The 27,773-nt window shown below is 38.1% G+C and overlaps 2 protein-coding genes and 1 pseudogene across 2 annotated transcripts; all 3 read left to right on the top strand.

Annotated features, from left to right (window-relative positions):
• The first annotated feature begins 90 nt into the window (after positions 1–90).
• Positions 91–27,037, top strand: LOC144630686 (histone-lysine N-methyltransferase EZH2-like). The gene is given in 23 exon segments (XM_078489059.1): positions 91–258; positions 1,285–1,413; positions 1,755–1,871; positions 2,732–2,858; positions 3,150–3,286; positions 3,955–4,088; positions 5,016–5,081; positions 5,611–5,705; positions 5,789–5,823; positions 6,665–6,724; positions 7,410–7,500; positions 7,503–7,549; positions 8,218–8,361; positions 8,973–9,064; positions 9,770–9,810; positions 10,484–10,609; positions 11,377–11,490; positions 11,843–11,907; positions 11,983–12,078; positions 12,968–13,049; positions 13,486–13,566; positions 25,935–26,019; positions 26,826–27,037. Coding segments are annotated over 23 exon segments (2,118 nt in total). The 5' UTR covers positions 91–171; the 3' UTR covers positions 26,893–27,037.
• On the top strand, positions 15,308–16,220 carry LOC144631158 (histamine H2 receptor-like; annotated as a pseudogene).
• On the top strand, positions 22,358–23,637 carry LOC144630707 (histamine H2 receptor-like). The gene has a single exon (XM_078489085.1). The coding sequence runs from the start codon at positions 22,405–22,407 to the stop codon at positions 23,314–23,316; it is 912 nt and encodes a 303-aa protein (XP_078345211.1). The 5' UTR covers positions 22,358–22,404; the 3' UTR covers positions 23,317–23,637.
• Positions 27,038–27,773: the final 736 nt, after the last annotated feature.

Below are 27,773 nucleotides of genomic sequence, written 5' to 3'. Positions count from 1 at the left end.
GTACGTCATGTAAGACTCATGCGAGTCTTCCGAACACGATCCGATTTACAGCGAGACGTCTACCGATGATTTACGAAGATCACCGATTTCGAACGTTCATTCAGTATTGTTCGAGAACGCGTGTTTCCCGCCGCAGTTCATAACACAGAAGATTTTGCGAGCAAGAGCAGCATGGAAAGTGATTTAAAACGACTTGCTCGGCTAGAATATCTCAAACTTCGGCAGTCCAAGCAAACGGAGAAAGTTGAAGCTGTAAAGGTACTCTCTAGAATTTCAGATCGAGAATTTGTTTTTAAACATTGCATGATCGGCTAAACTTTAGGGGAAGTAAACTTAATTTAGAGCTTTCCCCGGCATTCAAACTGCTCATCTTTTTTATAAAGCTTATGGAAAGCTTGATGAACTAACGAGATAGCAATATGGGTTTTTGTCTGTCCAATTTACACTTCAGCTTTGGCCGGTACCTGTCGTTAAATATATTTATATTTCCATAAAAAGCTAGAAGATCGCATCCTGGAATTAGATGCGATAACTTTACACGCCAAAAATTCCCTTTCATTTTTTAATTAAGCTTACTGAGTAGAGTACAAAATGTGCTTGAAATAAGTACAAAAATCACACAGCATAATTTTGTTTTCAAGCTGTAGATTATTTTGTGTTTGATCCTACACCCGGGATTCTGCAATTATAGGTCCTTCATAACATGTATAGAATGTCAACATCAGTTGATCAAGCTACATGTGGCTACCACATACACGTTGGGATGTTATTGTACATCATTCTGTAGAAAAGTGCTTGGTATTTATGGCTAGGAGGCTTTTCAGACCTGCCTCAAGCTACAGTACAGGGTGTTGTACTGAAAGTGTCATCTGTTCTCCTACTTCATCTTTTCCCACCAAATCATGAGTTAGTTAGCCACACAACTATGTATTACATAACTTCATGGCCATTCCATTTTACTATCCCCCCCCCCCCCCTCCCATTAAAAAGGTAAGTCAAAATTTTCCCCCAAGAAAAAAGATCAAAGTGCCGACATGATGCCCCCTCCCCTGATTTTTCAAAACCCCTTCAGTAAAAAGTTAACTTTTTCATAACCTCTTCAGAAATATTCGAGAGATCAAAGAATGCTGAGCCGACAGGGCTACCCCCTCAGAAATGACTTTTGAAGCCCTTTAAGAAAATCTCATCTATGGGGTGGGGTGTGGATATAAAATGAAATGGCCCTCAACACCACGCTAAAGCTGAAAAATTATTTAAAATTGTATTATATCTATTGTCTTTCAGAATTGTTTTACCGAAAACCAACAAGCCATTAAAGAGTTGCTATGGAAACGGAAACAGATACAAGGAAGCGACAAGCAGCAAGTTGTGCCGTTTATTTCTCCAGCTGAACAGCTTCCTTCCACAAGAAAAGTATGTAAAGAAAATGCTGTATGTTATAATAAACAACTATTCAACAAAGTGGAAGTGGCTAGCGGTGGATATTTACCCCCACTTCGCAGCTTGGTAAATATCCACCACTAGCCACCAACACTGAGGTAAATAGTTGTTTTAGTGTATTAATAGTGAAATAATATAGCCTGAAAGGATGTTTTTTGGCTAGATTACAATTTTCTCCCACGCCTTGCTCGGAGGTGAATATCAAAGGAAAATGGAAGTTTGAGAAGCCAATCAGCAGGTGCCGAAAACGCTAATAAGGTTCATTTGTAGTTACTTTACTTGACTTGTATGAATATGTCACTTGTTTTCCTCAGTGCTCTGCCTATAGCGGGTTTGGACATGGTACTCAACACACTGTTTTAAGGACTCTGTATGCTGTTCAGCCACTGCCGCAGTTCTTCACATGGTCCCCTCTGCAGCAAAACTACATGGTAAGTTAATATTCCTCCTCCTCCTCCTCCTCTTCCCCTCCCCCCTTATCATTATCATCATCATGGTCGTCATCATCATCATCATCATGGTCGTCATCAACATCATTGCCATCATTGTCATCATACTCTCCAGACATTAATAGTTCAAGAAGATTAATATTAAAAGTAACAAGAACTCCACTCATAAACTAAACCTATTTGTTAAACTACAACCAGCAACAAATCTTTTACGACGGTTATCTGTGACAAGGGCAGTTTCACGCACAATTATGTTCCCTGTCCAAATACTTTTTTTTTTTTTTTCCAAAACATATAAAATTCCTAAAAAAAAAATAATATCTTATACATTATATTACAGAGAGTTGATAATTCTGTCCAAATACATGTATTCTTCCACCTTGCACCCTTTACAACTGTAACTCATTGGGATCATTTTATCTCATGCATCCTTGCATTTGCTCAGGGTACTTGAGTTTTGCATTGCCTTGTCTTCATATTGTGAGGGGATGCCTTGCAACAGCTACTAAGCAATCTCGTCCCCAGGGGCCACGATCCTTCTGGTCTGTGACAGGGATCGGGACCTCTGGGCTATTCTGAAAGCCCGCCACAAAGGCGTCTGAATCTGGTAAGATGTTGAAAACTTGTTCGTTTCACCACAATCTCTGGCGCACGTGCACAATCAAACTGGAACCAGGATTTCCTGGTTCCGGTTTTGGATTCGTCCAGAGCCAGTGAGTTTCCTGACCACTGGTAAAGGGGAATGCAGGCTCTGGGAACGAGATTGGCTACTAAGATCCCATGAGTGATTACATTATTAGTAATTATAATATTTTATTGAAGATACATGTTCATGACCATAGGTTGAAGATGAGACAGTCCTGCATAATATTCCGTACATGGGAGAGGAAGTTTTAGACCAGGATGGGTCATTCATTGAAGAACTCATTAAAAACTATGAAGGACGAGTACACAACACCCCAGAGCATGGTAAACCAAAAAATAAAATGGAGGTAAAAAAAAAAAAAAAAGAAGAAAAGAGAAATGTCTTGCAAATGAACACTGCATCAGTTTAGACAAATCAAAACCACCCCCTAAAAATACATCTAACTTTCTTGTAGAAATTGTGTGAACTGGGTTTCAATGTAAACCTTAGAGTATAGACACACTTTGAAAATTGAGCTTTTCAATTTTAAGGATGATACATTTTCCATTGAAAAATAAATTTAAAAAGTATTTTTTACTTCATTTCCATTTTATGACAACCCATTTTGTTTTTAGTGTTTGATGAAGCCGCCCTCACAGATGATCTGCTTGTTCAGCTGGTTGAAGCCTTGAAGAAACACAAGGAGTCTGCCAAGAATAACACAGAAACTGAGAAAGCAAAAGAAAAGGAGAAAGAAAAAAGTGAAGGTATACTGCACATGTACCTTGTAAAAACAGTGTGAAACAGTGATTCTTCTGTCAGGGCCATGTATAACATCAGAGATCTACACTTTATAACTTTAAAATATGGTTGTAATGTTTACAGACAGTTGTACTAAAATAAGGAATCACAGGAGGTGGCCATTGTTGGTGGTCTTTTAGTTATTTTTATGTTATCTCATCTCTCTTTTTTACATGTAGTTGCCTTTGTAGATGTTGTGGTTTAATTTTACATTTGGTTTAGAATTTTTAAACCAGTTTGATTTTTATTTATCATTGTCTCATATTCATTATCATAATCTGAAACAAAGAGAAATAAAAATCAAACTGGTTTAAAAAAATTTAAACCAAAGATAAAATTAAACCACAACATAGATCAAGATTTTTTGGTTGATACCTTTACAAGTCACTTTTTCCTTGATTCTCACTTCACTGTCTTTGCACAAAATAATGTAACATGTTTTGTTTTCATCACTAAACAATGACTGAAATACTGCCAAGATAAGAATGCAGTACATTGCGATTACACTTTTATCCAGTGAACATTGAATCCTGAGCATGGCGAGTGCTAAGAACCACTGACCATCTCGACAACTTACTGCGTGCTCATTGTTGGTCATTTTTACCTCTTTTAATTCTCTTCATCCTGTTTGATTCTAACATAGAAGTTCCTGAAAATTCCTCAAAAGATGAAGAGAAACCTGCAGAATCAGGCGAGAAACATGATGAACTGTTTGACGCCATTGCATCTCTTTTTCCTGATAAGGGCTTAATGGGTGCTGAGGTTCATCGGAGGTAATGACGTTTTCTAACCTTACTTTGTTTTGTATAGTGAAATGTGCAGTTCCAGAAAATATCCATACCCATCCCATGGAACTTGGTTATTGAAAATTCCTAGGTGGTGGAGGTGGGAGGGGGTCACAAAAGCCAAAACTGTAAAGTAAAGTATGGGGCTTAACTAGAATTTCCAGGAGCAGGGTGGGGGATTCAAACCAAAAAAACCTCCCATGGAAGGTGTATAGATATTTTTTGAAACAACACAATGCGAATTTAATAATTATTATACCCATTCATCAACCAAAAGACCTCTAAATTTAGAACCACAATAAACCACTTAATATTTATGTTTTGAGTTACAAAAGGAAAGGGTTCATTCATATTATTAAATTTTAACAAGTGGGGACCTCCCTAGTATGGTGCCATTGCGCTTTTGGTTGTCTCCTTCTCCATGGCTTTTTGTTTGTTTGTTTGTTTGTTTTAGTTAGTTATCTTTTAAATTATTCATAATGTATTTGTATTGTATGGAGTAAATCGTAATAAATAAATAAACAAATATTGAGTGTGCTTTGTGTTAGGTTGTGAGCAGTCCCACTCTATTCCATTTCCTCAGTCTAATCCTCTGTGTTTTTACAGCCTTTTTGGACTTTTTGATACAAATCAATTAGTAAGGAGAAGGAAAGATTGAAGAAATGAGGAAAACAGTTCCTGCAACTGTATTTGTTGACCTGTCACCTAATTGTTAAGTAAAATCTTGTTTTGATGATGGGACTGAGAGACTTGTTTTGAACAGCTTTGCATGGACTGTAAGTAACTTATAACTTAACTGAAGCCCCTAAGAGAGGTGCCTAAAATTCAAGCTTTGTGTAAAGCATTCTAAACTTTTTTGGCCCTGCTCGTTCAACTCTGATATGTTTCTGATTGGTAAACTGCTGTTTCTTATAGGTACAAGAATGTGCTTGATCGTAAAAATGGTGAATTACCACCAGAATGTACACCAAATATTGACAGGTTAGGAAAAATAATGTTTGAAACAAATTAGCTTTCTTTTTAACATTCATTGTGGTACATGACTGAGTTACACTGTACTTTGAGCGTTCCTTAAAATCATTTTGTAACATCAGTTTTGTAACATTATTTTGTAACATCAGTTTTGTAACATTATTTTGTAACATTAGTTTTGTAACATTAGTTCTATAACAAAGAGAGGTAAAGTTTGCATGTGAGCCTAGTGGCCCATCAGGCCAAAGCTTGAAGTATTTTTTTTCTCCCCCCTGGTAGGATGCTTGTTCATTGCAGGGTTAACCCTCCCCCCCACCCCCAGTGGGGGATTGTGGTACCCATCTGTATCAAAGAAATCTGTACACCTAGGTGGAGAGAGGCACTGTGAGAGTAAAGTGTTTTGCCCAAGTACACCATCCAGTGCCGTGGCCAGGGCTTGAACTCAAACCGCGTAATCCAGAGTCCAGAGCACTAGCCATTCTAACAAATCCATCAATTACATGTATATATTATTTATTTTTTTATTTCTATTTATTAGTCCCAAGGCACAATCTGTTTCAAGAGAACAAAGCTTGCACTCATTTCATATGCTGTTCTGTAGAAGATGTTACAAGTATGACTGCTTCATGCACGGTAAGTAAAGTCTACATTGGGTGCTGTCTTTTGCACCTAACTGAATTTAATCATGACTCTTTCTTTTTTTATGCTTGGTTTAGGTTGGCGAACACTTCCCACGCAGATAAAACGAAAGGTACTCATTATAAGTTTATAAAATATAGTTAATACAGGGATCCCAGTAACTTTCATCAACCATTGCATTTTTAATTTATTTTATTAGATACATGTTGACAAACATATTAAGAAGACGACATGTGACTAACGATCTTCTTTACTTTGTGTTAAAACTGAGTAACAATTAATCATGGTTGAAACTCCTTTGGATTAGAAAAAGGTGTCCATTTATTTGAGGTTAAATTCATCAACAATAGATTCATGAGCTTGGGGAATGGTGCCTACAAGGAGGGTGGAACCACGAGTGCAGCTGAGCTGAAAGCGTAGGGCATCCATGACAACTCTGTGAGCGGCAACCACCCACCCAGCACTGTCACACTGAAAAGACAGTGGAAACAAAAATACTTACCACATACTTACCATGGGAATAAAATCACCGTAAGAACTATCCGAAGCAAAAGCAAACGCGGAATGACTTAACATCTGAAGCCCCACTGTAAGCCATGTGGGACCCCTGCACGAAACCCCCGGCCACCCCAGGCCAAACCCTGAGAGAAACTGCTGGCCAGCATTGTTTCATGTTTAACCTAGCCTAAATTTCATTTAGCCACATTTAAAAATGTAGTGTTTGTATGTGGCTGGGACCATGACTCATTGTCTTTTAGTAGAGGTTTGACTGTACTATACAAAATGACTGTAACTGGTTTTACAGTAACAGCTTTGACTGAGAATACTGTAATGAAACTAAAGGCTTACTTCACGACAGGACAGTAACACTATTGTTCTGTTTACAAGCTGTAGTTGAAATTGTACAGGTTTGTGTATTGCACTTCTGATGTCATTCTTTATTTAATTCTCAGAGTCCTGTTGATCTACAAGAAACAAGTCCTTGTGGAGCTGACTGCTATATGCATGTGAAGGTATGTTTAGTAACCGTGTTGTCCCTTTAACCCCTAAGGGATGGAGGATATATTTGATACCAAGTAAATGCATTATATTGTGTCTATAATACAGGCAACAAATGTGAGGAATCGTTGGTGTACTTGTAATATTTCAGTATAATTCTATATCATCTTCAGACTAAGGAGGACTTATAAAAGGTGACAAACAAGTAGCTTAGATTTAAATACTGAATGATGGTACATTAGCACTAATATGCACATGAAAATACAAAACAAAGACGAAACTGGCAAGAGAGTAGGCATAGTTTCCTGCTAGTTTTTAAACCGTTGCTCAAAGATGGTGCTGAATGCTTGAGACAAACTCTAAGGTGATAGTCGTTTTTCTTAAACTACCGGTAAAAATATAAACCACATATTAATATTAATTCTTTATTTATACTGGAAAGTAAAAAAGATCTATAAGCATTATAAAACACATAGCAAATAACAAGAAAATTATAGCTTTAAAAGAAATGGGTTAAAAACTTATTAATAAAAAGAAAAAGATCAAAAACTTTTTTATTTTTGTTTCTATTGAATTTTTCATTTCATTTTGAACTTCGGCACTTCTGTTTAAGATATTCAAGATGGAGTTGAATGGTACTCCTTTGAATTAGAGACTTTTTTTCTATACGTCTATTAAATTTGTTTCTTTTTGTAACAGAATTTACATGAGGAAGAGAGCAGTGGTAAGTCATCTGATGCAGTCAGCACCAGGCGAAGGAGTCGAGCCAGTAGCAAGGATAATAAAGGGGGAAAGGAAACTCTAAAGGATCAGGATTTCCCAGTCCAGACAGTGCAGTGGTAAGAGATTTTAAAATTATTTTTTGCATTTTTTTCTCTTCCTTCAGTCCTCCGTGAGGAGGAAAAAACAAATTGCTTACATGAACATTGTGTTATTCACACATGTTAATCCCTTTTGTTCCTTTTTTTAAAAAAAGTCGTAAAATGGTACAAGACTTGCACCTCTCCATTCAGATACATGTATCATGTCTTTTGATATTGAAAACACAGTATGCAAAAAGCCTCTGAAAGGCACTATTCTGGAAATATCAAACTGACATAGTGTACAGCTTGTACCAATGAACTGCATGTATTCATTGTTAGCAAAGATGAAACATTAATTTTAGTTCATGTTACTGTCTTTTTGATTATGGCGAGTGCTTCACATAATGTTCTGATCAGATGGCCAGTGCCGAAGTTGAAATGTAGAATTTTTTTCACCAATATTTGTACAAACAAACCATCTTGTTTGAACATGGAATGAGATGCTACATTCATGTATGTTCAAAATTGAGAAATTCTGAATTTCACCCTACAGTACCGCACAAAAGTAAGTTGACAGTCCTTTGCATCTCAATCCCCGTATCTCGAGACCCATTTCTTGACAATTTTGAAGAAAAGTCGAGTCTCATCGTCAAGAATTTTGAGTTTTGAGAGTAAAAACTAATGAGCTGTTGTTGTTTTTGAAGACTGGAGGAAGCAGTCCAGAACATTCTTTGGTGACCAGTGAATGGACAGGAGCTGAGGCATCGTTGTTCCGTGTTCTTAAACCAATCTATTGTAATAACTACTGCAGTATTGCAAACTTGATTCATTCCAAGACTTGTAAGGAGGTAAGTAATATATCAAACACAAGAGACAGTGTTTCATGTGACTTTGAACAACTTACTTTTTTCCAGAAAGCTTTCTCTTACAAAAATCAAAATTTTGGAGTTAGATTTTAAGTGAATCATTAGTTATTGTTATATAGCTGGAATTTTTTCGCCAACAGTGTACACTCACGTTGGCTACTTTGAGGTCACATGACATCTAACAACCCCAAACCAGGGGCAACAAAATCTATGACGTCAAAGAGTAACAGTGCACGGTTAACTGACAAAATGTTGACTGGCAGTTGCTGTTCTCTTATAGTGTCTTTGTTGTACTATATAACAAATCACTCGATGACCGGTCTCAGGAAACCGGTTAATTTTGTTTCCCTTGAATTCCAATGTTTCCCTCTGCCCCCCTAAGGAAATATTCAGATTCTTGGGAAACGAAATTAACTGTTTCCTGGGGACCAGTCATTACATGTAAGTGTTAAGTATGCAGTTGTGTAGCCTGTGAAGATCACACAGTTGGATTTCCAGCTGTTGTTCGGGGATGTGAAATAAAAACCAGAAATCTGTCAGCATTTGTGGGCAAATGCTTGTAGAGTGATTTAGTGTCAAACATCAATTTCCAGGTGTACCTGAGGGCATTACAAGAGTCACACGAGCCATTACCAACAGCTGATGATCAAGATACACCTCCAAGAAAAAAGAAAAGAAAACACAGGTCTTTACCAGCTTTATGCCTTTCCTTTTGTATAGGACTGTAAAAAAAAAAAAGAAAAACTTGTCTTGAACAGTTTTTTGTGAATGCAGTTTTTGCTCCCAAAGATAATGCAGGCAAAACTAACCAATCAATAGTTTACACAGTGTGATTGTCCAGATGAGAGTAATTCTGAAAAGAACTGTTGTTGATGACTGACGTTTCCACAACCTGATCGGAAGTCAGCTTGAGAGGCCAATCAGTTTCAGTGGACCAGACTTACAATGTACATGTATAACATCATCGGCTGACAAACAACTTTTCACACAACTCTGAAGATGGCTTCAGCTCAGGTTGTCAGAACATTAGTCACCAATAACAGTTCTTTTCAGAACTATTCTCACCCAGAAATCGCACTAGATGAACTAATGATACTCCTGGGTTCAAACCATTTACTATCATGTTACACTTTATGTATTATATTTTGTCAGTATGCAATTAAAATGTCATGTGCAATCACTCCTGGAAAAGTGACCTGATGACCGAATAGTTGCCAAATAATTCAAGGCATAGAAGATCATGTCTGATTTACATTTCTCACAGCAATGCAAATAAATTTTTAAAGCGCAAAGAAATTGTCCATGTGATTTAAATAGTGAAAAAATATAATTATATATCATGTCTGAGGGATCTCACTGAACTTTCTTGTTGCTGTTTTCCCCTTTACAGGATGTGGTCTCTACACTGCAGAAAGATTCAACTGAAAAAAGGTACTAGTGAATTTTTTACTAAATGTCCCTACACTTTAATTTTTCCCAGTCAGTCATCTGGGTGAGCACACAAGCTCACAAGACATCAGTTCGCACAAGACTGACCCTGAAAAAGTGAGGGAGTAGAAGTTGTGGTTTAAATTTATTGGTTTAAAATTTTCCAAACCAGTTTGGCTTTTATTTCTCATTGTTTCAAATGCATTAACATTATCTGAGACAAAGGGAAATTAAAATCAAACTGGTCTAAAAAATTTTAAACCAAAGATAAATTTGAACCACAACATAGACAACTCGTAGTCTATTTTTGACTTTGGTTTACTCATTCTATACAGTTTGTTCATGAGAAGAGCAGGATCAACCCTCCAAGTTAAAGCCATTATAGTCGTCATGGTGACTAAAATTTTGGAGCTGGCAACTAAATTGGAACCAAAGTTGGCAGTCTGACGACTAAAATTGAGAAGAAGGATTGAAAGCGTGAGCTTAATTTAGTGACTAAAAGTTTTCACTGGCGACCAAACTTGAGCCGTCTGCTGTTGGTGGCCAAATGGCCACTAAGGAAAAAAATAAAAATGGAGGGTTGGGGATGGGGATACAGGGAAAATGAGTACAGGTTGCTATTTTCATTTTGCTTTGATTATAACAACTAACTTGAGTTTTCTTTAAACTTTTGCAGACAGCACCTCTACACATGTGTACAACTACATTCCATGTGACCATCCTGGACAGCCTTGTGATCAGTCATGCATCTGTGTAGCTACGCAAAACTTCTGTGAGAAGTTCTGTCAGTGCAGCACTGACTGTAAGTCATTAGTAGTCTCAGATTTTAAATACAAATTCTCTTTACTGATCGCCATACATTTCTTTTAATGTTAGTTCTAAGAATTTGGTGGTACAGCAAGACAATACCTCAATGTCAATTTAATCTTGCTATTCTTACTGCGTTCTATTCAAATTTAAAAAATCCGTGAATTAAAAGTGAATTTGATTGGTTCTCCTATTGTTTTCTATTCGCTGATACAACACGATCGCGGCAGTGCTCTTTAAAAAGACAATTTTTCTTTACTTTTTGGCTTAAAAAACACATATAAAAATTGCAGGTTTTGGGCAGCAATCGCTTAGAGTTTCTACTAAACCATTAAGACTACTTTCCCTCATTTTCTATGAGTGACAGTCAACCTTATGGCGCCTCCTTGACTATTCGCTCACAGATAATTTGGGCTCGTAGTCACATTGTTAAGTAGAGTCCAGTGCTTTCAATAAGCACCAACGCCTGACAAAAAGGTTAAAGCATCGGCTACTTCACTCAGAGAAGTCAGCTACTTTTTTCTAAGTTGAAGTCATTAAAAAACTATTTTTTTTCAAAGAGTCGGTTACTCTATTACTCAAACCAGCTGCCTACTTCAAATTTTATTGAATACCCTGAGAGACAAAGAAAACCTCATAACAAGGTTTTTTTTGTAAGTGCAAAACTCATTTCCTCTGGGTGACTTCTAGCTTACTCATCATTCAATGTTTTTCCTTCCTGTTCACTTGTGCAATAAATTGACTGTCCCTCCCCTCCATCAGGTCAAAATCGCTTCCCTGGCTGCCGATGTAAAGCACAGTGCAACACCAAGCAGTGCCCATGCTTCCTAGCGGTCAGAGAATGTGACCCAGACCTCTGCCAGACATGTGGAGCTGGTAAGATGGTAACGAGTGTGCTACTAATTTCGGAAATAACTGCCTTTTTTGGTCAGAAAATTACAAGGGAAAATTACCCACAGTTTTCGTGAGCAATGTTTCTGAGCAAAAACGACTTGTCGTTATTACGTCAAGCGGACGTGACAACTCTTCATTTCTTTGGAAGTGCTCGTGTTATCCTCTGATTGGTCGATGAGAATCGGAAACCGTTCGGGCTTGTTAACGAAGATTTCCCAAAAACGACGCCTATTCCCCAAACTGCACTATTAAAATGGCCACAAGCAAGACGTGACTACTGCAGATAAGAATATTCAGTTTTTTTGTATTTTTGATTTTCGCTTCCTTTGTTTAGATTCCTTTGATGGAACAACTAACATTTGCTGTAGGAATGTCGGCCTTCAACGCGGTCAAAGAAAGGTTGGTTCCTAAGTCAAATAGTCGCATTTTTTTTGGTTTCAAAACCTGATCTTCTTTTACGTCGTCTGTACTCAGCATCTTTTACTCGCGCCTTCTGACGTGGCTGGCTGGGGAATTTACATCAAGGAGCCTTGTAAAAAGAATGAATTTATTGGCGAATACTGCGGAGAGGTAGGAAAAACTTTTTTTAAAGGAACTGTGTCAGGGATTTTAGCAAAATTTAGGCATGGCAAATGACCATCATGATGAACTATAAACTAACCTCTAAAAACAGTGAAGGAACGTTTCAATAAGGCAGCAAATACAAAAGAAGGTACGGATGGTCAAAAGTGAAGAAGATTGAAACGGATTGCGATATGGGTTTTTGAAATATAGTTGGGCTGAACAGTTTTCAAAGTTGATCTTGTTTGTTTGTAACTTTAAATTATAACGCCCGGAAGACACATTTGGTTGCAATGAAGCTATGGTTTTATCATTCAGATCCATAGAAGCAATTTTTTTGCAAACATTAACTTTCATAGCGAGTATTTGGCAAAACGTAATGAAATTAACTTAACTCAGCCGTGACACAGTCCCTTTAAATTTTTAGTTACACAAGTCTAATATATCAAGTAGCCTTTTTCACAGCCGTGATAAGCTTTATCAGGCAACACATTTAGCGTTGCGTGATGCCACAAATGACGGCTGTGAATACAGAACACCGTTTCTGGAAGGAATCTTTGCTCTTCTTGCAGAAAATGGGAAAATAGAATTCAGTCGGAGTAAAACAAAGATAATTCGTTGTTTCTTGTAGTCCATACACCAGTCGAGAAAAGAAGTGGTCGTTTTCGGCATGTTTTCGTCAAAGCACCTGAGGATTTTCCAATTCTTGTGAGTGCTCTGAAAGTTACGGCCAGTTACTCGCCATCAGGACACGTTAGGTTACCTAGCAACAACACTACCGAAAATCGCGGGCTCAATTCCCAGAATGCCAGATTTTTCTTACAAGGCAGGGTTCTTGTTCTCTAGACCTTTCCTGACACGATGCCTTATAGATTTTTGTTCTTGTTTCTTTTTGTAGATCATCTCTCAGGACGAAGCGGACCGCAGAGGAAAGGTTTACGACAAGTACATGTGCAGCTTCTTGTTTAATCTAAACAATGGTAAGGAAGAAAAAACAACAGCAGTTTTCATTTTTGCAGTAACTTTTGAATTCATCTCGAACTCGATTCAAATCGTAATAAACCGTCCAGAACTTGAAGCAAAAGGCCGAAAACACATAACCAATGGGAAACGTGCGTCGAGTGTTACCTCGGTAGATATAATAACATTTAGCGGGAAAAAATGTGACCTTTGGCAAGCGCGGGAAAACTTGTAACCTGTGGCTTTAAGCCTGTGGTAAGCGCGGGAAACCTTGTAACCTGCGGTAAGCGCGAGAAAACTTGTAACCTGTGGCATTGCAACGGGAAACTTGTAACGTGTGGCAAGGGCGGGAAACCAAACAACGATTAGCCTTCGTTCGTCACCTCACAGCTTGGATAGTTAACATCTTTGTTCTCAGCAAATGCACTTCTCTCTCTTATTTGGTGTTTTTTTTAGACTTTGTTGTGGATGCCACTCGGAAAGGGAACAAAATCAGGTTCGCGAACCATTCCATCAGTCCAAACTGCTACGCCAAAGGTAAGAGCTCTTCTGATACTTTCGGGCGTTCATTACTCAATACAAGTGGCTATTGACTGAAACTAGAGATTAACTTGAAAAAACTGTGTCACTTTTAGCCAAATTTTTACAGAAAAAATGGCCACCAAATTGAATGAAATATAAAAATAACCTTTAAAAACAGTGGAGGAACATTGTAATAACACAGCAAATACAAAAGAAGGTGTGGATGGACAAAAATTGAAGTAGATTAAAACGGATTTACGATATGAATTTTTGAAAAACTGTTTGGTTGAACAGTTTTCAAAGTTAATCTCGTTCGTTTGTTATTTTTAATTTAAACGTACGGGAGACATTTCTTTAGAATGAAGCTATGGTTTTGTCATTTATACCCGTAGATGGAAATTTCTTCGCTATTAAACACTATTAAGTTTCATAGCGAGCGTGACGCAGTCACGAAACAACAAAATTTTCTTTTTAGTTATGATGAGTAATTGTGCTCGGCTAGCAATTGTATCTTCGGGAATAATAATAATAATAATAATAATAATAATAATAATAATAATAATAATAATAATAATAATAATAAATAATAATAATATAATAATAATAATAATAATAATAATAATAATAATAATAATAACATCTTTTATTTATACACGATAAATTTACAGCAAAGCTGATGTGGGAAGGGTTCGATGTTAAATCCGAACGTGTCACGAAAGTCTTGTCTGGAACTCATGGCCAAGAAACTTTAATTTGCCAGCAGATCATTTCTATTATTGCCTTCGCAAAAATTATTAAAACCAGACTTTTGAGTCGCTGACCACGTCCATTTTTTATTATTTTTCGTTAGCAGACAGTTGGTCTGCGCGCTTAATTTTGCATATACATATCTGACAAGAAATTTTTTTTTATACTAACTACTGGCTTGGATTGCCTTGGAGGCAACAAAAGGAACAATATTTCAATGTGTTTACAACTTTTTTTACATACAGCAAATTTTGACTCGTGAATATTTTTCAACTCGATCTTTTGGAATTCTTGTTATTTAACTAAAGTATTGAAAGGCTGTATTATTGAAGTAATATATCAAACACGAGAGGCAGTGTTTCATCGGGATATCCAAACACGAAGAAGAGAGTTGAAAATATGACGCGCAGCGTAGTATGTATTGTTGACGAAATTAAAGGTGTTTGGATAGCCGACGAAACACTGTCTCGAGTGTTTGATATATCTTCTCAATCGAAACAAAAACTAAGGGGTAAACAGAGAAATATAAAAAGCGTAAACTGACCTATGCTAATTAAGACCGAGTATCCAAACCTCCTTCCCGGTTATGATTTTCTTTGTTTTAACTTGATGAATTATTAATGAGTTTGAGAATAATGTAGGGCAATTTCCATCTGAAAAGGCGCTGGTAAATTACCAGAAATTTAATCAAACGCTCTTCGAGTAATATTTAAGACCAATATTCTAATTAATTATCTTTAAAAGCGGTGTCACTGTTTTTTTGGAAAAAATGAATAGGTAATGAACACATTTCACGCATAAAACGTCAGGAGGAGTTAATTAAAAAGCACCAGATGTTCAAGAAAGTGCATTAAACTGGGTTGCTTTTTGTTGGCGTCTCCACTGTTGGAGTGGACCAGTCTTCATTATATGCTTTCTTGAACAAAAAGGAGAAATATTTGGTAACGTTCCGGTGTAAAAGCAAAGAGTTTAACAACGCGAAGAGTTCGTAATTAGTTAAGCATTTATGATGAACAGCACCGAGAAACACAACAACGGAGCGGAAGACCAACATTCAGAAAATGAAGACAACTCTAATCCTGGAACTATTGTCATCATAAACTGTATTCTTAATGCTCCACTGATGCTCATATCCATTCTAGGCAACGCTTTGGTATTGGCCGCCATAATAAGAACTTCTTCCTTTCGCTCAACTTCAATGATTATGCTCTGCAGTCTTGCTGTTTCTGATTTTTCGTTGGATTTCTTGCTCAACCGATTTTTATTGCCGAAGAGCTTACGGAGCACCCTGTCATATACCATGTTTGGATGGTGATAGGGTCTTCTTTATGTGGAGTTTCTCTCTTGACAGTAACAGCCATCACTGTGGATCGATTTCTGGCTCTTCATTATCACATGAGATACGCTACTTTAGTGACTAAATTCCGCGTTAAATATACTTTGGTAATTATATGGTTGTTTAGCTTCCTTGTATCAGGTTTCGACTTTTGGAACTCACGTGTACATAGCTTTCTTGTAGGCGCTGTTACTATTATTTGTCTAATAATTTCCACATTTTCTTACATCAGAATTTATCTCATTGTTCGTCGGCATCAGTTACAAATCCACGCTCAACAACAGGAAGTGCAAAGTTCCAATGCTGAAAATAACTTAAACATGGTGCGATTGAAAAAAAGTGCAATGAACACTTTCGTGTTCTACATAGCTTTAATTTTTTGCTATTTTCCTTTGTTTGTTCTATTGACTCTCTATGGAATCTCTGACAAGAACTGGCAATCAGAATGGGAATTTACCAACACTGTAGTTTTCATGAACTCGTCCATCAATCCATTTTTGTATTGCTGGCGTCTTCGCGAGCTTCGAACGGCAGTTGTAAAGACAGCAAAGCAGATGTTATGTAAACAAACAGAAGAAAACTAGAAGTATTCTTTCAGATCGACCGCTGTTGTAAATTATTCTCCATTCAAATCGGAAAGATATTTTGGTTTTTCAATACAGTTGGTAAACTAAAAGTATAAAAACTCAAAGATATGAAATTTTGCAAGAAAAATTTCTTTTCCGTCACGTTGAATAATTCGTACACGGCTAGCAATCGTATCTTCGGGAAAGGTTCACGAAAGTCTTGTCTGAAAGTTATGGCTAAGAAACTTCATTATACAACAACCGAGCTACTGCTAGTCCAGTCCCTGAACTCTCTCTTCCACGCGCCTTTTATAGGGGCTGAACCTAGGCGCGCGAAGAGAGAGTCCAGGATAACTTGCATGCGCATGCGCCAGTTTTCCCCCCAAAATTGGGGGAAAAACCATATTTGGCAGCCCTTTTGAAAACGCACGCGCACAGATGACGAGTTCAACTACGCGACCGTGTACTAAAGCAGGATCACCGGAATAACTTAAAAAGGCCTAGCTTTGCAGTCAGTGTCTGCTAAAAGCTAACGGCCAAAACAAAATTCGCTATCCATCAACTATTCCTAGTATTTTGTAGTTGTTTATTGAATTTGTTTTGGATGCAATTGAGCACAGTTTTTTTTCTTGCATTTATTCGCGCGCCCGGTCGCGTAGTTGAATTCGTCATTTGAGCAAGCCAGTTTTAACCTAGCGCGCGCGTCCCAAGCAAGTGACGCCACACTCCTCGCTTCTGATTGGTTCGTTCTGAGCATGTGCATGCAAGTTATCCTGGACTCTCTCTTCGCGCACCTGGGTTCAACCCCTATAAAGGGCGCGTGGAAGAGAGAGTTCAGGGACTGGACTAAGCTACTGCGCGCGTTGTGATTGGTTGATGCCTGTTATCTATTAGGGTACAGACGCACAGATGACGTCACTGCGTAGCGTGACTCGCGCGCGTGATCACAGTTCATAGTCCAAATCGGTGTTGTCCGCAAAGTTTTTCAAAACTCGCGGGGCCACAACAAAACAGAAAAGTTCAGCTTATTTAAAGATCTGCAGTAAGAAACAATCCGCCAAGTATCGTTCATCTTTTGAAACATTTAACTGAGCTTAATAAGCTTGAAGTAGACAGTGAATGATTCGAGAGATTATCGAAGTTTTGTCCGCTGTTGAACAGTTGGACGACGGCACGACAAATCCATGAATGGCGGTTGAACGCTATGTTTAAAGTTTACCGATTTGCACAACTTTCCAGATGAAATAAAGGTTATTTCTTTCGTTGATGTTTAAATTTTCCATTACTTGTTTATTAAATCAGTTTAGCAGTGCTTCGTGGCTACGGAAAAGTTTATCATGAAACGAAAACAACTTTGGCTCACCAATAGCGGTATTGCTTACACTGAAGTGTACTTAGTCTTGTGTTAGACGTATTGTATAAAACAAATAGATTCCATTTTGCCGTGGGTCTGTTTGTTAACTACGCAAGCCGTTTTCGTTTTATCGAAGCGTCAAAATTGCGTAAAACTTAGAATGAGTTTGCCACAATACTGAAAGCAAAGCATGGTACGAAAAAAAAATTATCAGATATAGTAAGAAAAGTGAAATTTGTCGATTTAAGCCTGCTTACCCCCTCGTGAATCACGTGCATAATTTGCATTATAAAGCGAAAACAAACAGGGCGGCTACCGTGAATAAGGTCTATTTGCCAGAAAATCATCTCTGTCATTGTCTTCGCTAAACTACCAGATACCAGACTTAAATTACTTGACCACGTCCAAATTATCCTGGTGTATTATTTTGTCGTTAGCAGACAGATGGGTGATAACGAGGGACGCTTCTAAGCGGGGAAATTGAACCGGATTTTACGCTAGCCCGCGCGCTTAATTCTGCATATACATACTTGAGAAGAAATTACATACTGACTTCTGGTTTCTATGGCCTTAGAGGCATTAAAGTGCATATGAAGCGAAATTTTTTAATGCATATTTTTAAAGTTTAACATCTTATAAGAAAACCCTGAAAGTTTGAAAAGAAAAGAAAATAAATTGACGATTTTACAACCCAAAAAAGTTGCAGCATTTCGCTCTAAAATTGACCGGAAAATTGCGCGGCCAAAATACCACGTGATCTCAGCTCGTGACGTCACGTTGGTTGATTGTTGATTTCACTCCAAAGCATCAGATATGGCGGACAGGGCAAAAACTACGCGAAGAGGGGAGAGAGGTGGCCCGAACAACGAGAGTTGTCGAAACACAACTTTTACTCCGGGTGTCACAATGCACCAATGGAGCAATTACAAAATGCAGGGCCATTTTTGAAGCGATATAATTCGGTGGCTCGGCGGCTCGGTAGTTGCGTTAAGTGTTTAAAGAACGAGTACGAGTAAGGTATATAATTCGGTGGCTCGACGGCTCGGTAGTCGCGTTACGTGTTTAAAGAACGAGTAAGGTATATAACTCGGTGGCTCGGCGGCTCGGTAGTCGCGTTACGTGTTTAAAGAACGAGTAAGGTATATAATTCGGTGGCTCGACGGCTCGGTAGTTGCGTTAAGTGTTTAAAGAACGAGTAAGGTATATAATTCGGTGGCTCGGCGGCTCGGTAGTCGCGTTACGTGTTTAAAGAAGGAGAAAGGTATATAATTCGGTGGCTCGGCGGCTCGACGGCTCGGTAGTCGCGTTACGTGTTTAAAGAAGGAGTAAGGTATATAATTCGGTGGTTCGACGGCTCGGTAGTCGCGTTAAGTGTTTAAAGAACGAGTAAGGTATATAATTGAGTGGCTCGGCGCCTCGACGGCTCGGTAGTCGCGTTACGTGTTTTAATCGTCCTCTTCGTCTTGATCGTCATCTTCGTCTTCTCCCGCAAGTGGTTCGTCTTCGTAAAGGGCAAACCGGCTACAATATTGTACTCTTCTTCATCTGTTTCTTCTTTACTTTCTTACGCTACCCGAAGAGTCGTAAGTCACGCTAAATTCCAAATCACTACAGCTGTCACTCGACATATTTCCTTACTCAGCGCTTACTGTAAACAAAACCTTCGCAACCAAGCTACCACCAAGGTGACGTCACAGCCAGGATTTCGCAATATAAACTCGACCCAGTCTCCGGACACTTTTTTGACAGAAAAACAGTATTTTATACCCACAAAATTCGCTCGAATCTTTGTTCAGTAGAATTTAAATGTTTACAGTGTTTTTATATACATATTGAAGAACTAAAAACGACAGAAAAAAATTTCGCTTCATATGCACTTTAATAGGGACATTAGTTCAATGTGTTTACAGCTTTTTTTACTTACAGCAATTTTTGACTCGTAATTTTTTTCCAACTCGTTCTCTTGGGATACTTGTTGTGTAAGTGAAGTATTGCAAGGCTGTATTTTTAAATAATGTAAGGCGAGTTCCATCTATAAAGCGCACTGATAAATTACTAAAAATTTAATCAAACGCCCTTTGAGTTATTTTTAGGACAATTTCAAATTACTCGCCAATCTCGCCAAAACTCGGTGTCGGATTTTAGAAGAAAAATGGATAGGTAATGAACACATTTCACGGAAAAAAGGAATCACCGGATGTTATAGAAAATGCATAAAACTGTTTTGTTTTCTGTTGTCCCCTCCACTTTGGACCAGCTTTGCTATATGTTATTCTCTTGGACAAAAAAAATATTTGCTCATTTTTAGGTGTAAAAATAAGCAATTTAAGGTGGCTCGCCTGGATTTTTAGGGGCAACAAAGCCCAAGTTTGATAATCAAGCGTTGCCATAAACAAGTCTATCGAGAGACTATCACAGCAACTGTATTGTATTTTGAAGATAAAAATTTTGTTGACTAGTGTTATATTGATATCGAAGTTGTCATAACAACGTAATGGCGTCATTACGTTGCAATGACAACTCTGATGTCAAAATATCAATAGTCATAAATAAAAATATCCAGTCGAGCCAAATTGTCAAGAGGTAATCGTGCCTGTTGAATCAGAAGAAATTTTCATCGTTGTATTAAAATGGAATGCTTGACATAGGGGGTAAAGGTGAAGTTGAGTGAAATTTTTAGAGGTTTTAAGAAGGGTTAAAAAAAATGGGAAAACACCAGACAGTTGACCCCAAAGCAAGGGCACCCCAGGTTGTCAAGTGTCCATCTACTAATTTTTAACTTCAAACTCTAATTTTAAAATATTTCTTATTTCTCCGAATTTTATTAATCCTTTAAGAAAAACTATTTCTTCTTAAACATCCTCCAAAACGCCCAAAAATTTACAAAACACCGCAAAACATAGGTTTGTGTAATGAGCATAGAGTTTGTGGATAGCTTGAGACGCGAACGAGATATTCGCATTAAACCCAATGCTGGATAAACGGCCTTCAGGTGTACCCCCGCCTTTAATGCTATAGCTATACTTCTAACTTCGTTCTAGCTTTCTTCTCTTTGTAGGGGAGGGGGTGTTATAGACTGACATTTTAGCAATAATTTGAGACACTATAATTTCGTCAGTTTCGTCTATCCCCTTATTTATTTTCCATGAAACACAGCATGTATACAATGTTATAAGAAAAAAATAACAAGTACCCACCCTGCCCAAATCACGGCAGACTTCCTCGGACGCAAATGTTTCCCAGTTTAGCCACGCGGGAAACATGTTACGGGAACAAAATTTGCCACATGGAAACAAAAAAATGTTTATGCCTCAAGTCAAAAACATTGTTGCTTCCCGGACACAAATTTTGCTTCGGAAACATATGATAAAAACATAGCATAACATTAGCAAAAACTACGCTTTTGTTATAGTTATTTTCCCGACGTTTTGGCAATGCTACACCTCAGGGGACAAAACTATTTAATCCTTATTACCATGGAAGTAATGTTGACTAGTTTATGCGCATGCGTGACACTTTGTTTCCAGAACATTGTTGTCTAGTTTAGCCACTCGGGCAGCAAAACATTTTCATCGCTTCCCGCTAATTTAGCCACCTAGGAAATGTGACAAGGAACAATGTTTCCTAGTTTAGCCAGGCCTTTACCGTCACTAAATGGTTTGAAATCCTTTGGGAGTTCGTTAATTGAGGATTTTCATTCGGAACTGGTATCTAGTCTTCACCGTCGTTGGTCTTGACTAGATATCCTTTGTTCTTGTTATATACAAGAATAGTCCGCCAAATTTCTTCTCGATATTTATCTATCAACCTACTTCAACAGCGCGGTGGCCTAATGGTTAGCGCGCCGGACTCCGGAGCGAGCGTTCCGGGTTCGAGCCCTGGCCGGGGTCACTGTGTTGTGTTCTTGGGCAAGACACTTTACTCTCATAGTGCCTCTCTCCACCCAGGTGTATAAATGGGTACCGGCGAAATAATGCTGGGGGGTTCCCTGCGATGGACTAGCATCCCATCCAGGGGGGAGTAGAAATACTTCTAGCTGCTTAATGCTAAGGAAACCGGGATAAGCTCCGGCAGTATGCGCCACTTTGGCTCGAAGCTGACCTTTTCTACTTCAACATAAGAGTTTTTAAGCCCTTTTTGTTTTCTTTTTTTCTGTTGAAATAAGCTTAGCATTCTTGTCTGGAGGCGTAAGATCTCTTTCGGATGTTGTCAACAAAGTTGTCTGCTTCCTCTGACGTCGTTTGTTTTGGGTCTGCTGTCCGGCTCCTATTTTCGTAACCTGTTTTGATGTTTTTCTCCCTGGCAACAATTTTTTTGGGTGCTTCCTTGTCTGGAGGCGTGAGATCTCTTTTGGATGTTGTCAACAAAGTTGTCTGCTTCCTCTGCACTGACGTCGTTTGTTTAAGTCTGTTGCCCGGCGCCTATTTTCGTAACCTGTGCTGATGTTTTTCTCCCTGGCGACAATTTTTTATTGCAAGGGAACTGTTCGGAATCGAACCGGACCGGATCGTCTTCTGTTTACATGGAACTGTTTAAAAGCAATCCGGCCCAGTTCCTGATATTTCATTGGTCGATTCTGGAACCGGTCCGGTACTTATCCAAAACTTTCCAGAACGGTTCCAGAACCAGCGGTCCCGTGTAAACAAAAAGCCTATTTTCGGACCGGATCCGTTTGGAACCGTTGCCGAGTAAACACGCCCCAAGATGTTTTAGAAAACGCATAAAACTTCGCTGTTTTCTGTTGGCGTCTTCACTGTTGCACCATCTTTGATACGAAAAGGAGAGTTTTTTGCTTATCTTTAAGTGTAGAAAACAAGCAGTTTAACAACTCTAAGAGTTTAACGTTGACGATGAATAGTACCGAGAAGAACAACAACGGATCGGTAAAACATCATTCATACAATGAAGACGACTCTACTCCTGGAACTATTCACATCATAAACTGTGTTCTTAATGCTCCACTGATGCTCATATCCATTCTGGGCAACGCTTTGGTATTGGCCGCCATAATAAGAACTCCTCACATTCGCTCGACTTCAATGATTATGCTCTGCAGTCTTTCTGTTTCAGACCTTCTTATTGGATTCCTTGTTCAGCCGACTTCTATTGCTGAAGAACTTACGAAAGACCCAGTCGTATACCATATCTCGTGGATTATAGGGCCTTCTTTATGTGGAGTTTCTCTCTTGACAATAACAGCCATTTCTGTGGATCGATTTCTGGCTCTTCACTATCACATGAAATACGCTACTTTAGTGACTAAATCCCGCGTTAAATGTACTTTGTTAATTATATGGTTCTTTAACTTACTTTTAACAGGTTTTGAGTTTTGGAGCATTTTCGTACATAGGTTTCTTACAGGCGTTGTTATTATCATTTGTCTAATAATTTCCTCATTTTCTTACATCAGAATTTATCTCATTGTTCGTCGGCACCAGTTACAAATCCGCGCTCAACAACAGGCAGTGCAAAGTTCCAATGCTGAAAATAACTTTAACGTAGTGCGATTGAGAAAAAGTGCAATGAACACTTTCGTGTTCTTCATAGCTTTAATTATATGTTATTTTCCAATGTATATAATCTTCACTCTCTTAGGAATCTTTAATGACAGATGGCAACCAGAATGGGAATTTGTTCTCACTGCAGTGTATATGAACTCGTCCATCAATCCATTGTTGTATTGCTGGCGTCTTCGCGAGCTTCGCGCGGCAGTTGTTAAGACAGCAAAGCAGATGTTATGTAAACAAAGAGAAGAAAACTAGACACTATCTTCTTTCTGAATTAAAAGACATGTAAATAGAATACATCGAGACAGTTTTCGTCTTTTTCTTGATTGTCAGTTAGTTTTATAGCTCATGTTGCAGAAACTGTTAATAAAGAAGAAGTGCAATAAACAAGATATAAACGACCATTGCAGGACCTTGTGATGATAGATCGAGGTGCATTGAAATTTTCTTTGGTGCCCCCGAAAAGAGCCCCCAAACTTTTTCCGGAACAGATCGGCTTCTATTTACCTTATTCTTACTAATTTTCGCGAGTACTTAATGTCGCGAAAATTCGGGGCCCGAATTTCGCGGGTGTTAAATTTTGCGATTGCCAAAAAAAAATTGGAGCAAAAGTGTATTAAATTTCGCGATTTTGTCAGTCAGTGTTTTCAGGATCAGTCGTCAATGACTGGAAATATACGAAGGAACTACTGGAAATATACGAAGGTCTGGCTCAATGTAACTACAAGGAGCCTGCAAACGATACTTTGGTGACTGTACGAAAGAGGTCTTGGCCCATTTACAAGCTGAAGAAGATAGTTGTATTGCATTTTTGTACATAGGTTTCTTTCAGGCGTTGTTATAATCATTTGTCTAATAGTCTCCACATTTACTTACATCAGAATTTATCTCATTGTTCGTCGACATCAGTTACAAATAAACGCACAACTACAGGCAGTGCAAAGTTGCAATGCTGAAAATAACTTTAACATGGTGCGATTGAGAAGAAGTGCAATAAACACTTTCGTGTTCTACATAGCTTTAATTATTTGTTATTTTCCATTAAATGTTCTATTGACTCTCTATGGAATCTCGGACAACGACTGGCAAAAAGAATGGTACTTTGCTCTAACTGCAGTATTCGTGAATTCGTCCCTCAATCCATTTTTGTATTGCTGGCGTCTTCGCGAGCTTCGAACGGCAGTTGTAAAGACAGCAAGGCAGATGTTATGTAAACAAACAGAAGAAAATTAGACAGAATGTTCTTTTTTGAACGAATAGAAATAAAAAGAGAATAGAGCGAGACAGTGCTTTGCATTTTTCTCGATTGTCAGTCATAGCTAATGTTTGAGAAATTTTACATAAACAACTCTCTCAGGTGTTTTAAAGGGTCTATGTCACGGATTTTGCCAGATTTTTGAACAGCCAGAAGTTAAACCTAAAAATGATAGTCCATTTTTATTTAAAATTGCTATATTAGAGAACGGAAACTTGAAAATATAGATTGTGCTGAGTGTTCATGGTGTTACATTGGTGAGACGGGCAGAGCCTTCAACACCAGGAAAAAAGAGCGCCTGAGAAATGTTAAAACCGCGGCAAAGGTTCAAGAATCGCTAATCACGTCTGGTCCAATAATCACGCGATAGACTTTGAAAATGCATCTGTCATTGACAAAGGCGGCTTTAGAACAAGAAAGACATTAGAAGCGTGGCATTCCAAGCTAACTCCCAATGCGGATAACAATTCCTGTCCTCTACCTGGACAGTACAACATTCTTTGTAACAAATATTCTTAGTTATTAGCATTTTTATTTCGCAACTTCACACACTGCATTTTTTTACCTTTTTTAACATTTTACCCGTCGAAGGCTGTAGTTCAAACAGCCGAAAGCTCGTATTTTTAAAGTTTTTTAGCCAGAGATCGTTTTCAAATTTTATAAGTACTGAAACTGTTAAGGAGCCTCTTGGGCTGAGGATGGCTCGGATGGAAACGGATTGCAACTTGAAAAATTAACCTCTCTTTGGGTTAATTTTTCAAGTTTTTTTTCGCACGATGAAATGAATCAACCGAACGGTTGATTTATCTAAGTTTTTTAAGCGGTTATTCAAGTGAAAAAAAATAAGAAAAGTGATGCAGTATCCTTTCTGTAGATATGTGAAAAAGGGTACCGTTGTCCTATCGAAGGTATACGAAATGGTATATGAAAGAGTAAGGTTTTGGACCTCGGGCGGCCCCTGGCTTTATATACCATTCTTGACAGAAAAGGTTTCTCTTTCGTATACTTTCCGAGAAAAAAGTGACGCTTTTCACACATCCATAGAAGAGAAATTGCATCCCTTCTTTATATCCTTGAAATGAACTTACAAAAACTCATTAATAATTCATAAAGAAAATACAAAAGAAATTAATGTTTAATGAGTGTCTATATCTGATAAAGTCACGGCTAAACTTTACGTCCAATTTTCTAGGCCAAAATAGCCCCAAATCTAAATATTAGTGCAAGAATGAGTTGATCTACATCAGAAGATTTTTAAGCCGTTCAATAAATTCGCAGTTCGTGTTTTATCAAGTCTAAAACACTCGGCTGCGCCTCGTGCTTTAAACTTGATAAAACACTGCTGCTCATTTATTGAACATTACTTAATGACAATTTCCATACATTAACTTGCAACAGCCCTACTCTTTTAAAACCTCCAGCCAGAAAAAGGTACCTCTTTCAGGCGAAGCCTCTCTCCGTATACTCCATTATCGGGAGTCCCCCTTTTTTCCGGAAACATCACCTTTGCTTACTCTGGACACGTCAAAAGGCCTCAGCCTCATCCAACAATTGCTTTGAAAAATAGCAATATTAATACCCTGTAATCACTGGAATGCAAAACTGTTATTTATTTCAGTAATGATGGTAAACGGAGATCACAGGATTGGAATTTTTGCCAAACGTGATATTGAAGCTGGAGAGGAACTGTTCTTTGATTATAGGTAAGGAAACATGAGCTTTCAATTTGTATCAGCGAGTTAAAATCCATTAATGTGAATCCAAAAGGAGTCCTTTGGGTCGTTGGGTTTTCTCTCAAAACTTACTCCTGAACTCTTACTAAATACAGTTGCAACGTCCTAACACTTAATGGCCCTTCCATTTCGAAGAAATGCCAAAGCTTAACTTGAAAAACAAAAATCATTTTGCAAAATATGCGGAAAACAAACAGAACCTCTATTGTGTTGCTCAATAGCTTTTATTTAAATGGTCACAAACCTAGAGTTTCATCCACAGACTTAAAAGTTAGAACCACCTTGTACAGCATAACAAACAGTACTACATAAAAGTAATGCTCAATAGCTTTCATTTCAATGGTCACACACTAGAGTTTCATCCACAGACTTCAAAGTTAAAACCACCTTTCCAAAAGTACAGCATGATAAACAGTACCACATGAAAGTCCTGCTCAATAGCTTTCATTTGAATGGTCACACACTAGGGTTTTGTTCACAGACTCAAATTAGTGGAAGGGTTAAACAAGAACCTCGCGTTTTCAAGTTTGTTCATATTGACATACATTTCCATCTCCGACACATCGTCGACATTGTTAGGCATGTTCACTTCCTAATGAGTTCCTCTCGTTTTATATGGAGAACTTGTACGAAGTTTCTAACTAGCTGGACTTTCTTCTGTTTATTTGTAGTTGTTGTTGATCACAAATCAAAGATTTTTCCAATTTTTTTTAACAATTTTTTAAGTTACACCAGCTCCCCTTTTTCTTATTTTTTCTTCATTTGTTTCTTTGCAGGTACAGTGCCACGGACGCTCTCAAGTTTGTTGGAATCGAACGAGATGTAGACTTCGCCTTAAGATGAAATACCACTAAGCTAATGCACTTTTTTCTATAAACACATGCACTGTATTGATATCAAAACACAACAAATTCACACTCAACTGCCCTGTGTAATATTATAAGTATTTTTGTCGGATGTATTTGAGAAATAAACGCGATCATTTTTAAAGGGAGTGTGTCGTTTTTGCGTGCATGGTATGATTTTATTAACTGTTTATTTACAGTGTCCTAAATTAGCAGAGCAGTGCCAAACACATTGACAGTGATTTTTTTTTTAATTTTTCCCAAGCTGATTTAATTTAAATTGCTTAAAGTCGCCGTGTGTTTTTTTTTTCGTTCGCTGCCAATTTGCTTAACTCGCTTACAGGAGTGGCGGCTTTAGGTCCAAGGGTGGCCCTTTTCTTTTTTAAGAAGTATTAAAAGATAAAAATAAGAACGTATTACGAAAGTCTTGAATGGAACTGACGGCTGACATACTTCAATTTGCCATTAAATCATTTCAATCGTTGTCTTCGCAAAAAATTATTGATTCCAGACTTTCGTGTCTCAGACCACGTCCAAATTATCCTGGTGTCCCCAGTATTATTTTGTCGTTAGCAGACAGATGGGCTGAAAAACAGGGACACTTCTAAGCGTAGGAGTTATACTTCACATGAACTCGCCTCATATAACAATGTATTGTCTTTATTGCTTGGAGATAAGACAGCGAAATTCAAAGAATACAATAACGGCGAATCTTTGTAGGCGGATGTCATCCAGAACTGCATTTCTAAAGCCCAGTTTTTATTAGGAAATGTCTGTAGCCACATGAGCACCTGGGGCAGATGCTTGTGCTGAAAAAACTTGGCCCCGAGTACGGTTCCCTCGCTACAGAAAGTTTTCCAGAATTTGAGAAATATTTGT

This window comes from Oculina patagonica, chromosome 11 (assembly GCF_052425735.1).
Source record: "Oculina patagonica isolate OP01 chromosome 11, crgOcupat, whole genome shotgun sequence".
Lineage (NCBI taxonomy): Eukaryota > Metazoa > Cnidaria > Anthozoa > Scleractinia > Oculinidae > Oculina > Oculina patagonica.
Note: the sequence above shows the minus strand (reverse complement) of the source record. Positions and strands in the feature narration are given on the sequence as shown.